This window comes from Thermobia domestica, chromosome 11 (assembly GCF_964235325.1).
Source record: "Thermobia domestica chromosome 11, izTheDome1.hap1.1, whole genome shotgun sequence".
NCBI lineage: Eukaryota > Metazoa > Arthropoda > Insecta > Zygentoma > Lepismatidae > Thermobia > Thermobia domestica.
The window spans coordinates 192257164-192272397 of NC_137464.1; the positions used below are offsets into that span (position 1 = coordinate 192257164).

Here is a 15234-nt window from a genome sequence, read left to right on the forward strand (position 1 = left end):
AATACAGTGCTTGGTTTGTCAACATAGCTTTTACATAGTATGATTTCATCAAAAGCCATCATGGAGCTATTTCAGATTTAAAATATATGCTTGATAAAGCAAAGTGGCCTCAACTCAATCACAAGTGAAACTAGATTTTAAACAAAATCCAAGTGCAAAAATGTTTATATATTCTATTAACCGTAACTTGGTGCAACTCCGCTGTAATTTTATGGAAATAGTAGGTATTACAACATTGATAACAACTGATTATATATATATCTATACATTTATTTCTTATTAAATATAAAAAGTAATCTACAAGATGGTTGTAGTTTTTTTTCTTTCTTTTAATTTACTTTCTCCGATAAATCCTTGGCCTCAGTCCTCTGCATCCTGTAAAGAGAAGTTTTAAAAGTAATACAGTAAGTGCAGACACTAAATCAATCTATTTAAACTAAATCACAGTCATATTCTTAGCATAGTTTGAGATTAAGAATTTAAATATGGTCCATCCAAATTATACATGCCATACCATTTTCTCCAGAAACAAAGCTAAAGACTACCATTTAAGCTCAATAAATCACCACCATCAGCATCTCTGAAATAAGATTTCTTAGGGTATTGAATCAATTCCAGTAAGAGTATTTAAATTAGCAATTTGAAAACGAGGCTGGCTTTTTATCGACAGGTGGCAATCCTGTGCAAACGTGTGTTGAAAACACTGGTAGAACATCTCATGAGTAAATGGTACTAAATGCACTGACCTTGAATGACATTGACAAGTGTGGGTTTAAGTACACGTAAAACTGAGTTATTACAACAGGAGTAAATGTATGAGCATGCTTGTTCACCCCGTGCTCATTCGTACGGACAGTGAAGGATGAGAATAAACTCAAGACTGGATGCAGTAAGAACTATGAGAAGTGAATTTGGTAGAGAAATTGAGGTGAATGTTCACGGATGATCGAAACACTACACTTCGAATGCCTTCTGAAAAGTTCAAAATGAAGACGAAAGCTGTGAGGCAACGCATAACGAAGAAAAATCTAGCACAAATGGAAGTTTTATGTTACCTAAGCTACGGGAAGTGGGTTGAAAGTAAGAAACAATATTCAGAGAAGCAAGCAAGATGAAAAAGATTTATTTTTGTGGCATGAACAACCAATAAAAACGTTGCCTTTTCCATATTATCAATTGTATATAACTGGCTGATCTCTACCACGTTATGCAAGATAGGCAGAAGTATATACAGTAGTGCACTCTGTATTCCTCTCTGCGAGCGGCCGAGGATGGTTTAGAGTATGAAATGCAAATAAGTTACGTACCTGCCCTTGAAATTATATTCATTTTCATACAAATTAAACGTTATAGGGGTTCAGATCCGACGGACTTCCTGTCAGTGCGCCCCTGACTTATATGACTCACAGTGAAACAAATTTATAAATCTTATTGCTATCAAGTACAATGGCATTATTAATAAATTTTTTTAGATATTCATATTTCAAGTCATGTTACTAGATACTGAGACACTGGAAGACTAAGTACTGCTTAAAATTTAACCCAAAATATGCAAAAACACAGTGGCAAATTTGTGTAAGAAAAAAAGATCCTATATCCTAGATAAGCGATCGGCAAAATCCATATTCTCTGTCTGCGTGCCTGTAAATCGAATAGTGCAATGACGGGACATCGGATTATCCTCCTTCCTAACTCAGCGTTGCAATCCTGACGTAAAGGTTTCTTCTTTTTTTCAACTAATATAATGTACATTTTGAATTTAAACAATACTAGTAAGATTCTTAAGAAACATTTCTTTTACTATCAATGAGTCAATTTCTTTTTATCATCAGGTGGTACAGTGTTCCACATAAATATCGCAACTCTATAGTAGTACAATACTTTAATTTATGCATTTGAAATCAATATTTCGCTGGTTACCTGCCTATCAGGCGTTAGTTTAAGGTTAGATTGATTATGCAGCAACCTGCAGAACATTGATTTCAAATGTATTGCATAAGATAAAATCTTAAAACTGTAGTCGAGTTGCGATATTTATATTGAACACTGTACAAGACGAAAAAAAAAAATGAAATGTTCCTCTCTTTTCCGTCGATATTAACCTTTAAAAAAAAGAAAAAGTTTGTTTGTGTCATATAAGTCTACAAATTTCTAATAGTTTGTAAAATACATAATCGTTCTCGCAGAATAAGAAAAAAGTCTTAAAGATCATGAAATCTCAAACACCCCCGAATCGCCCAGTTTTGTTCTAGTGTCCCCTTTGAAAATGAGAACGCCGCTGGAGAGCGTTAATATACACGTTGAGAATAGGTGCGTATAAATTATAGAGAATAAAGTTGAAAGAATGACTGCGTCAAAGGTTTTTTTTTCTGCTTATAAATTACCTACGAGAGCAAACACATTTTATACTCCGTTAGCTACTCGCACATATTTCAAGGTAAAAGCACAGTTCCGCACCTCCTTGCCCGCTAGGTCCCAAGTATGCAAAAATGTCCGCCCTGTTGCCGACTTCTGATGTAGATTATAGTGACAATTTAAAGCTTGGAGACCACTTGTTAACCGTTCTTATTTTGAAAACTGCTGCAAAATTGCATGTAAATATTAAAATAAAGGCTTACGAATACATGAAAACCAAACATCAGAGGTGATACGTACCTTCGTGACCTCCTTGTTTTGGCGTGGTGCAGCCAATCACTTATCGCTTCCCTGATTTGCTCCTCCGAACACTCAGGATATAATTTCTTTGCAGATGCTAGAAAAAAATGTACATATGACTATGTTGATATATATGAAATTATACATTCATTAGTAAACTTAAATCCTAAAATAAGAACATCAAAAGTGAGAAAGAGAAACCCTAACAACAATTTTGGTATGCAATCCTTTTCCGTCTGAATGATACCTTGGTAATGAGATATTTGCTGTATTTACGAGAGTATAATACTTCACGCAATTTTTATACGGAACAGATAAAGAAAAACTATTTCGCATACAGCATACAGAGAAGTTTATGCTCCGATTTTCCCCCCCTCCCACTGCCTCTCTGTATTGAAGATTACTGAAATTGTCATTCCCAGCAGTGAGTCACTCACCACACCAATGACTCCCCTCTCAATCTAATTGACATTTTTATCATTTGCAGCAATTGTCAGTGACTTTTTAAGTAAATAAAAAAGTGCAGTCATTACAAAGCATATACGACGTATGATATTTTCGTCTTACAAGTTTAAATAATGTGGGGAGAGGATTGGAAATATTTTGTGTGATCTGGAATTGAACCAACGGCCATGTTTCACATGCCTTTCAAAATTATTGTTTATAATGAGAATCATTGTTTTAAGGTAATAAAATTTGGAACAATTCAGCGGTATAATTGAGTAAATATAGTAGAATTTTATGGCTTCTACTAACGCCAGAAAAAGAACCTATCAAATTAAAAATTCCTCACTTATTGAAATAATTAAACATAACTGTACTCATCTCACTTTTCTTCTGTTTGTTTTGTTTTTGGTGGGGTCTGTGTTACTACAAACACTCAACTTACATTCTATTGCAAAACAGTATATTTTATATCAAAGAACAATTTGTTACTCAAAAAGAAACAATATACAGGGTGCTTCAGGAGGAAAGGTCAATAATTTGAGAGGCGGTCAGATTTGTCGACTACAACAATCAAGTTTACATAAACATATACGTTTTAAACCTTTGTTTCAGATATATCACTACATGAAGTTTAATGCATGGTGACAAGGGTACACTGCAATTATGTTGAAATGCGTACTGTGATACTATAAGACACGAGAATGGTAACTAATGTAAAGAGGACTGAGGAGGATACTACAGGATTAACACTACTCATAATTGGCACCAATGGTCCGCGGAAAACCAACATGCTTCATGCGAACAGTTACCAGATGGAACTTTCGTGTTGACAGTGCACCATACCTTCATCTTTTGCAAAATACTTTCCCTCCGTATTTGGAGGATAGTATTCTTTCTACGCATCATGTGATACCAAATGGACGGTGAACCGTTTTCACTCGACTATCACCCAGTGCCTTCACGCAAAATACTAGTCGTTGGATTGGATGTTTTGGGCTAGTCTAATGGCCACCTAGGCACCTGTTCTAACACCCTTGGGCTACTGTATGGGTGGTTGAAAGAAAAGGTGTACAGTGTTGGTAAATAACAGCGGGAACATAAAATTAATGAAACTGTTTCAACGTAACTCCAATGTACACATTTCCTTGTCCACATGTACCAAATTCATATAGTAATATCCCTGAAACAAAGTTTATATGGACTTCTTGTTCTGGACATGCTTGAGCACAACCTAATTATTGCCCTTTCCCAATAAACACCCTATAAACTATCAAGCATTGAAGACAATGCGATCACGATTAAAAAAAAATGCACAAAAAACTCTTACCAACAATAAACTTGTAGGTTTGTGTCTCCACAAACGACAGCTTCCTCACACAATTTATTCCCGACTTTCCTGTGAGGCTATACAGCTCAGCAACTTCATCCACCACGACACGACGAAGAATATTCTGTGCTAGTTGTTTTGGAGTTTTTCCACCACTCGCCAACATTTGAAACTGAAAGTAACATTGTATCGATTGTGCTGTGTTAATGCAGCGAAAAAATTTCATGCATATAAATAATATTTTTCAATATTTAGTTAATGTTAGAGCAAATAATCACCATAAATTATTTCTTGTGATTAAGTTATCTGTCAAGGTTACATATCTTTTATATGATGTGAAATGTGGTGGCAAAAATAAATCAGCAAATCTGATGAAAACTAGGATCCAATTTGGATAGATTAATACATCTTACTTTTAAACAATCAATGTTATTGGTAGTTTTTTTTTTTTCAATGTTACTTTCGTTTGTTTGCTGAAGAAACCAACCTAGGAAATGCATTACATTTTTGCCAACTCCACTGTTTTTACTTCATAGAGCATGTGGAGGAATGTAGTACTATCCGAGTTCCCATGATCGCTAAAGAAGATAATTCTTTAATGTGTGACTTTTTGAATGTGTCTTAATTCTGCAAATTTGATAAAATTATACATATACATAGTCAATATACACATACATTCTTAGTTGTTGAAAACTTTTTACACAATTTAACTTATAGAAAAAAACATGCATACGGATGAAACGTATTTAATAACTTCAAAATGTCAACTCTTACGACAATTTAGTATTCAGCACCAATGTTGTAAATGTCAAGTTTTTGTCTTACACATGAATATAGAAGCGAACAGTCAATATAAAAGTGAGCAGAAAGTGAAGTTTAATTTCAGAGCACAATAAGATAAATAACAGACACTCAATATTCTATTATTACAATGAAATAGTGAGAGTAGCAATATAAAAAGTATCATACAAACATCCCTTTCAAATTAATACAATTGCCATGACTTCAGAAAAATATGTATTTCGTAAATTCACAACCTTACTCATGCAAAGCGACGAATTTTTTTTTTTTTTTTTAATTTAATAAGTTAGAACACTGAAATAGAAGATTGACGGACTGTGCCATCAGTACTACTTTTAGTTGTTTATATTCACAATGAGGAGTATTAATGGTGCTATCTAGTAGGAAAAAAAAATAACAATGGTAAATCTCATACAGGATGTACGCGAATCTGAACCTATAAAGTGGAGATAATCTATGTATCTCCGGAAAACTTAGGTCAAAGTTAGATCAAATTCAGTCACCAAAAATCGGGAGCATTCTGCTAGGGAGCGCTACATAACTAATTTCTGTGAAAACAATTTATTTTCTGAAATGTTATAAAGTCTATAAATGTCTACTCACGTAATATTGTCTTGGTTGCTCATTATAGGTAACTATTTCAGACTCCTGGATTTTTCACCTTTGTGCTCTAGAAAAGATAGGGGAAAGGAGGGTAAGTTGACGAGGTGTTTAAGATGACGAATTGTCAATTTCAGAATCCTGAAGTGATATGGCAACACAGCCTTCATGCGGTTCGGAAGGCACTAGTGCCACACGTGTTGGGAGATAGAAACTATTCCAATCGGCCGTGTTCCAGTTGACCAGGAGTGGTTTGACTGTTTGCACGTCGGTTCGTTGTAAGATTCCGGTGTCAGAAAATAACGTCTGAAGCTATTGTGGAAAGTCCCCAGGACATGATTTCTGTTTTTTCGAAACAATGTAGTATATTAATTACATCAATAGCTCAATGTAACTCAGAAATAACTTGATGGCAGATTTGTCTCTTTTGCAATAAAAAATGGCTGTTTCGTGTAAGATGACGAATCAAATAGGCGGACAAGATGGCGAATTCGTCATCTTGCCCGAGCTGCGTGAGCCTAACAAGGGAGCAATTTGGAAGAATAGTTTATGACTATGTTGAGACTATGAAGATTCATCACCGATTCAACCAAGAAAAGAAGGCCAGCAAGGACTTCATCAAGACCTTTATGAATAAATTTCATTTCTCTCTGCGAAAAGCGGAACTACATCTGCAGGGAGGCTAACTGTTTTCAATAAAACAAATGTTGAATCATTCTTTAATGTCTATAAAGATGTTTTAAATGAGAAACACTTTGAATCTCATCAGATTTTTAACATGGATGAAACGGGCTGTTCAACTGTACCCACGAAAACCCCAAACGTATTAAGTTCAAAAGGAAATCGAAGAGTAATTAAAGTTTCTTCTGCTGAAAGAGGTGTGAATGTAAGTGTAGGTTGTCGTTTTAGTGCTGTTGGCAACTACGTCTCACCATTCTTTATTTTCCCCAAGGTGCGTATGCAGGAACACTTTTTGAACAATGCTCCTCCTGGCTCTGCTGGTATCTGGAATGAGTCCCATCCCATATTACCTTACAGGCAGTTTACGTGTGCAGAGAAAATCATATTAGCCTCTTAGGATTTCCTCCGCACACAAGCCACCGGATGCAGCCTTTGGATGTTGCTCTGTATGGTTCATTGAAAACTGCATATAGCCGTGCTTGTGATGACTACTTGATGGCTCCTCCAGGTGAGAGAATCAGCATAAAGAATGTTGCTGCCATTCAATGTGGCGTGGCATATAGTAGGGTGGCCACGATCAGTCACGCAGTAAAGGGTTTCCGTGCTACAGGGTTAGTGCCATTAAATTTTCAGATTTTCAGTGATTCTGATTTCGAGCCATCATTGACAACCGAAAACCAATATGTTCCTGAAGTTACAGCGACCGCAGCAACTGAAATAAATGCCACGGAACATTCAACAACTACAATGTCTAACTCAGCATATGCATCATCTGTATCAGTACCTAAACCTTCTATTCCAAAATTGTCTCCTTCCTTTCCGCAATCTAACCAAATACAATCTGAACCTGCATCAACCCGATTCTTCCATTTTTGAACCCGGACCATCTCATGCAGACCCTGGACCTCAAATGTGAAATCATACAATGGTCTACCCCTTCTTCTTAAAGCAGTTAACGAAGGAAGGAAACAGCGAAAGAAGCTGCCTTCGTTGCTTATCACCAGCAGTCCTGTCAAAAGAACTCTGAAAGAAAGGAAAGCCGGGAAATAAGCGAAAAAGAAGACAAAAGAAGATACGCGTACCCAGAAAAAAGGAACACGGAAACGAAAAGACAAATCTCCGTAGTATACAAAGAAGACATGCATTCAGTCGACTCCTCTGACTCTTCTATATCAGTGACATATGGACGAAGACGACGATTCCGATGTTTTGGGGGAAGAAGTGTGTGTAGTATGTAATGAATATGGTAAAAGTGAAACGTGGTTCGCTTGTAATATGTGTCAGAATTGAGCCCATGTTGCTTGTACTGAATTGTCTGTAACAGAAGCAAAATTCAAAGCATACATATGTGACTTTTGTCCTTGAAATCACATTGCGCTTGTGTTCATATTCTTCTATTCATGTTATTATTTGTGTATTCTGCAAAATACTGCGTTTGAAATACAATAATCAGTCCAGTTCTGTTCTCGCTTTTTGTCCCGTCATCTTACCCACCTATGGAAGTCATCTTACCCGCATAGGAGGGTAAGATGACGAAAATGATATGGGGTCAATAAAAGTGAAATATTATCGTAACTTTTGAATTTAAAACCATCAAACAATTAACAGAGTAAAACGAAAGTCTAATAATTGCCGTGAACATAAAATCGAAACATTTCATCAACACAAGGCTGACAAAACATGCATAGAAGCTTACTATCGTCAACTTACCCTCCCTTCCCCTACAACAGAGCTTCTAACAACATTGAGGATTTTCATTGACTTTCAATGGAAATCTTGAAGTTCCAGAAAGTTCTCGTCAGGACGTTTTCCGTGACCTTTTCAGGACGTTTTTACGAAACACTTTTATTTCCAGGGTTTCCAGGACGCGTGTGGACCTTGCATATTATGTACAGCAATATTGGAAGACGTTGGGATATGTTGGTGAATACCAACACACCTTAATGCCGAAACAATACTGCTGCACACACTGCTGAAAGAAAATGCTAACACAGCTTGCGTTACAAGAGTCTGGAGCACGGTAAGGTTCCTCAGCTAAGCTTCATTGAGGAAGAATAAGCACATAGGAAACAGAAAAAAAAAATGAACAGAGGAGGATAGTAAAGAGCAAATTTTTTAAAAAAAAGTAATAGTGAGGATTAGTGACTTGTCCCTTAAAAAATGCTATGACTTATTTAGCATATTGCTAATATGTAGCAACTTAAATCATCACTGGAACTGTCTTTGGCTTGTATTTTTAATAATGCAATCACTAAAAATATAGGAAATATAGGAGAAGATTAAAATATAGGACAAATATACACACATTTCCAAACAAATAAGAAAAAATAGGAAAAAGAGGACAGCTGGGAGCCCTGCATAACATCACTTAGGAACTAGTGTGTGCCTTATTCAAATATCCATGTTTCAGAATCGTGCGGCATTTGCGCATTAAAGCTTAGAGAGGCATTTCGGAAATGCTCCGGAAATTTGAAGTACTAATCAACTGCCTGTACAGAAATTGATGCGCAAATGCCGCACGATTCTGAAACGTGGATATTTGGATAGGACACATACTAGTTCCTATGTGACGCTTTGACCCGACCACGATTGGTCCCATAGTACTGGAGCCATGGATCCTTAAAGTTAATTTTCTCACGTTTTCGGTAGTGTAACACCTAACAGTTGTACAACGTATTTAGCGCCATACTAATATATATAAATTAACTGGCCCGTGTGGACAAATAATAAATATCTCATGGCGTTTGTCGTATACATAATTAAAAACTTCCTATTAGTTTCCAAAAATAGCGAAAAAATTATAGTATGTAGATACGACCTAGTTTCCCACATTTAAGAAAGTGAAAGTATTATGAAAGAAAACACTTCAATTTTTACCATATCTTTCTTACATATTACTACACAGTTATTTCGCGTCAAATCACATTTGTAATATGCTCAAATTTAAATTTTGTGTGTTCTCAAAACAAGTTTTAAAGTCAAATCTAGCACACACAATCCATTTACATAATTGTGGACAATTTAGTTTCAATTCACTATTTGGGAGGCGCGGTGGCTCAGTGGTAGAGCGTTCACCTCTGGTGCTTGGGGTCCCGGGTTCGATCCCAGCCCCCGCCAAGTGAGCTTTGTGGTGGACAAACACCGTGCTCGTGTGTTTTCTCGGGGTACTCCCACTTTCTTCATTCCACCATTTTACTCATCTCTCATTATCACCGTCTCCTTTAGCCTAACCGGCATAACCGTGGGACGTAAAACTCAAAGATTTCATTTCATTTTTTCAATTCACTATTTACAAAGATTCATAAGTGACTATGAAAAATTTAATAGCAGTGAAGGAAAAAATATCCTAACTAGATAACACTCATAAATCATTCAAACTCAGCTCTTTTTTGATAAGATTGTGCTTTTTCTCGTACTACTTTATTTTTTGTAAGAATCTACATAACGGGTTAAAGACATGACTGAACAGAGCTTTGATTTTTTTGTGAAGTGCAAATTTCGTGCATTATTACAGAGAGAGAGAGAGAGAGAGAGAGAGAAAATGACAATAGCATAACAGACAACAGGGCGCAAAATTTCAAAGTCAGACTCACTCGCCAATACAAAAATGATGGTCGCCAGTATCTCTCACGTACAAATTATGAGAGGTCCCCCTCCCATGGTCCTTGGTTTGACAAAGAGATTGCATTCGGGCATAAAATTTGAAACCAAGTTATCTATTCTAGGCACTGGGCTATCCCCCAGCTGTTCTAGCTTCAAAGACATCCAAGAGAAATTGTCCATTTGGACACGAAACCGGGGTTAACTGGTCACAAATGTGATTGCCGACTCACTCACGAAGGACTCTTGATAAAAATACGTTGTACTGATCTTTACATAAGCTTGCTTGTTAATAGCTATAATTGTCAAGAGTAGGGATGGCCAGAACCGGTTCCTGTTGGAACAGTTTTTCGGGTCTGAACGGATCCGGTTCTAGAAGATCCGGTTCAACAACCGGTTTTTCGGATCCAGGTCCGGAACCGGTTCTTCGGATCCAGGTCTGTAACCGGTTCTGGAACTGGGTTTTCGGATCCAGGTCTGGAACCGAAACTTTGTGACGATCCCTACACTAAACACGAGCTGCTGGAAGGCTGTGAACAGTGTGCTAGATGAAATGGTGGAAGCGACAGGCAGGCACCCAGGTGGCGGCCGCTTGTCTCATTTAGCTAAATTAACTGGGTAACTGGCAAACTTAATGGTTAAACAGGCAAATTGGCCAACTCATTTGGCTAAACACTCACTGGTGGACCAAAATAAAAACAAAAAACACTGGTGGACCAAAATAAAAACAAAAAAAAAACTGGTGGACCAAAATTGTTTTCTGGGGGCACAAGAGAGTTTGGGCGGGGAGAGCACAAGCGCATGGTCCTCTTTGCAGTGTTTTGAAGGTGAAATTTGTGACTCCTTTACGGGTCTTTGGGGGCTTTCGGATCCAAGTCTGAAACCGGTTCCTAAGAACCGGTTCTGGAACCGGAACTTTGTGGCCATCCCTAGTCAAGAGTCATTTCAGAAGGACTAAAAGACAAACAGTTACACAAGTAAAAACATTATACAGAATTATATATATAAATCGGGAAACTTCATTGGGAAAATCCTGTTATTTAAATGTATTTGTGTGTAAAATTTGAAGGTCAACATATCATAATCACTAGGCTAAAACTGAGGTATTAAATTAAAAATTGGGTATGTAGATATTCAATAAAATTAAAACAAAGTGAAATCCAAGCTGATGTTGGAAGCTACGTAGGCAGTTGATAAATTTTGCCAATTTCTATCAATATGTTTAAGCAGCCTTGGCTTCTTTATAAAACAAGTAGAAATATATAACTTGGTTTTATTTCGTATGTTTAGGCTTAAATTCCTTATGAAATACCAACGTTATCACGGAGAAGACTTTCGCTTAAAGAGACACCTCGAATTGCTACTTGCTTTACACCTGAAAGATGGACCGAGAATTGAACACGGGACCCCTCGATTAAAAGGTGAAAAGTAGATAAACGTAATGCGGATGGTTTGATATGTGGAAACGTCACCATAAAGTTCACACGATTTAAACATTTTTCTTTTTCTTTTTTTTTTCTTTCTTGTTTAAACCATTTTTTTTTCTGAAAAACCAGCTGGTTTAAACCAACCCTGCCTCGCAGAGTTATCTTTTGTGAAGTAAGTCACAGTGGAGATGTTACATGTGAGACCTACAGTAAAGAGTTGCCCTTAAGCTATATCCTGAATCAATTCGATCTATATTCAGATATCCTTTTTAAATATTGCATGTTGCAGTAAGGTCTTCAAAAAAATGCTTGTATGGGTTCACTCGAGCAGGCGGTTCTACCGAAAACAAAATTTATAGGTAAAATACGATGTGAAACACTTTTCGTAAAAGAAGCAGAGTGTAAATATAAGTAATTTCTGTCAGTGGATATCATATTGAAATACATTTTCAATGGTAGTGAACGTATTCTACATGTAACTATTTACTGAAGCGGAAGAATACAAGAATGCGAAGAAGGTGAAAATAAACTGCGGGAAAGTTCCGTTCGTGTTAGCAATGGACGACTGCGATAGATATAATGTAAGCATACGATTAGAGAGCGTCGATACGTGTGATAAAGAGCGTCGTATTATAGTTTTTCAAGCGTCATGGTAAGTGTAGAAAAGTAAAAATTCAGAGCATACGAATTCCTCCTCGCAGCAGACCATTTGTACGCGGGAAAGCAGTGAAGCCATTTTGAAATTAAGAATTACTACTATTATATAAGTGCTTTTGAAGGTAAAAATTATTGCAGATATTTAATGTATGTTTTCACTATCCTCGTTTATGCGTATGCCCTTGTTGCTGACCCGCCTGCTCCCTACGAACGCACCCCTTTGATCCGCTCGGGCCTCCTGCTGCGCTCCTGCCCTGATTCGGTTAGATAGCATTCGTGCTTTTTAGTGGCCACCTAGACAAGTTGGTTCGTGGTTTATGCATTAGCTCCTCATTTAGTGCATGTTCTGCAAAAAGAAACCGGAAAATGCAATAAATGCGTGTAAATTTCATAGAACCGTTTGCTCGAGTAATGCCTTTATACCTTTCTTAAAAGATGGCTCAAGAAAAATACATGCATACGATCAGGTTCTATTTTAACGGCAAGGTTCTTGATTACTGGTCCCTTCCCATTGAGCAGTAATAAAGACAGAAAACAACGTGCCCTGCGGGGTTCTAACCCGCCTTCACTCGCTAACGCTCGCTCGGCAATACTGTATAAGTTAAATGCATAAACTTAGTACAGAAAGAAACCTACCCAGCTACTAATCTATATGGGGGACCAGTAATCTAGAACCTTCCCTATTTTAACTATTACCCCTAATTCCCATTCTGGATTTGGTAATGATACTAGCATACCTTGATTTGATTGTAAATTATCTCGGAGGTTCTGCCGTTGGAACACTACCTCCTTTCAAATGTAGGGTTATGTATGCATAATTTATTTCATGTTAAAAGGACTACGTGATAATGACTCTTGCAGATCTTTCTTTAAAGAGATACAAATCATGACAGTGCCTTCAATGTATATCTATAGCTTCAATGTCCCCTCCAAAAACATAAAATGTCAACTAATAAATACTGCTTGAGAAGAACAGGATGCATGTGTATACGGCAACATTAACACCAGTTTTATTATTTAAACGGGTGCTTTATTAAATTTTACAAATTACAGTAAAATTAAGTTCATCACTCACCTGATTATAATATAATGTTGAATTCTTCGCCTTCAACAACATTGGACAAACACCACCACACCACAGCTCGTACCCGACCACACAAATAAGCGCGCCGTGCATGGCTAATACACAGCTCCAACCAGTGCGCATGCGTGATTCGAAATAAAAATTAAATTAATAACTAATAGAGAAAAATAATATTTTACTTCCAAACAATAATAATCTTATTAAGATTATTATATTTACATATCTTTTTGTATGTATATAATCAGACACATGTCTATTCGGTTCTCACGTCATTTATTACATCAAAGCGAACACTGCACATTTTTTATGCTACTGAGAGAGCCTATTTATAGCGTGTCGATTTATCTGATTGAATATTTATTCCAATGTACTTAAGCCTTCGAAAAATGCAGGTTACATTATATTGTTTATTTAGAATGAGTAATATAATAATTTTTAAAAAATTGAACTTTCAATTAAAAATACTATAGCCATATTTAATGTAAATATTAGCAGAATGAAACTAAATACACTTGCACGGTATTACGAATGTGTCATACACATGTGCAGTAGCTGTGCAAATGCACATGTGCACACAACGGCTTAAGCACGGGTTATATAAATGTGTACTGCATCCACGCAAATGCACATGTGTACATAACGGCTTAAGCACAGGTTATATAAATGTGTGCTTCATCCATGCTAATGCACATGTGCACATGCACTTCTTAATCACGGGTTATGTGCGTGTGCATCATCCACACAACTGTATATGTGCACATAACGGCTTAAGCACGAGATATACAAATCTGAGCTTCATCCATGATAATGCACATGTGCACGTGCACTTTTTAATCACGGGTTATGTACGTGTGCCTCATCTATGCAAATGCACATGTGCATATAACGGCTTAATGACGGGTTATATAAATGCGTTTTTCATCCATGCTAGTGCACATGTGCACGTGCACTTCTTAACCACTGGTTATGTACGTGTGCCTATTCTACGGAAATGCACATATGCACGAAACGGCTTAAACACGGGTTATATAAATGTGTGCTTCATCCATGCAAGTGAACATGTGCACATACATAACTTAGTCACATGTTATGTGCGTGCGCTTCATCTACGCAAATGCACATGTGCATATCACGGCTTATGCACGGGTTATATAAATGTGTGCTTCATCCATGCTAATGCACATGTGCACATGCACTTCTTAATCACGGGTTATGTGCGTGTGCATCATCCACACAACTGCATATGTGCACATAACGGCTTAAGCACGAGATATACAAATCTGAGCTTCATCCATGCTAATGCACATGTGCACATGCACTTCTCAATCACGGGTTATGTGCGTGTGCATCATCCACACAACTGCATATGTGCATATAACGGCTTAAGCACGTGATATACACATCTGTGCTTCATCCATGATAATGCACATGTGCACGTGCACTTCTTAATCACGGGTTATCTACGTATGCCTCATCTATACAAATGCACATGTGCATATAACGGCTTAAGGACGGGTTATATAAATGTTCGTTTCATCCATGCGAATGCATATTTGCACATGCACTTCTTAATCACGGGTTATGTGCGTGTGCTTCATCAAAGCAAACGCACATGTGCACGTAGCGGCTTAAGCAGTGTTATATAAATGTGTGCTTCATCCATGCTAATGCACTTGTGCACATGCACTTCTTAATCACTGGTTATGTACGTGTGCCTCATCCACGCAAATGCACTTATGCACATAACGGCTTACGCACGTGTTATATTAATGCGTTTTACATCCATGCTAATGCACATGTGCACGTGCACTTCTTAATCACGGGTTATGTGCGTGTGCTTCATCTACGCAAACGCACATGTGCCCATAGCGGCTTTAGCACGGGTTATATAAATGTGCGTTTCATCCATGCGAATGCATATGTGCACATGCACTTCTTAATCACGGGTTATGTGC

At 37.2% G+C, this 15234-nt stretch overlaps 1 protein-coding gene across 1 annotated transcript; it reads right to left on the reverse strand.

The window, feature by feature from the left end:
- Positions 1-246: 246 nt before the first annotated feature.
- Positions 247-13990, reverse strand: LOC145664625 (uncharacterized). Its single transcript, XM_081731449.1, has 4 exons — positions 13271-13990; positions 4430-4601; positions 2656-2752; positions 247-375 (listed from the first exon to the last, which is right to left on the reverse strand). Exons 1-4 carry the CDS (start codon positions 13400-13402, stop codon positions 330-332), a joined length of 447 nt encoding a protein of 148 aa, XP_081587575.1. The 5' UTR covers positions 13403-13990; the 3' UTR covers positions 247-329.
- Between the last annotated feature and the right edge of the window lie 1244 nt (positions 13991-15234).

Coding starts and splice junctions, on each gene's coding strand:
- LOC145664625 (XM_081731449.1), bottom strand. CDS start 13,402: ATGCGCACTGGTTGGAGCTGTGTATTAGCCATGCACGGCGCGCTTATT. Junction 2,753..4,429: donor AACCTACAAGTTTATTGTTG/GTAAGAGTTTTT, acceptor ATTTTTTTCTAG/CATCTGCAAAGAAATTATAT. Junction 376..2,655: donor AAAACAAGGAGGTCACGAAG/GTACGTATCACC, acceptor TTCTCTTTACAG/GATGCAGAGGACTGAGGCCA.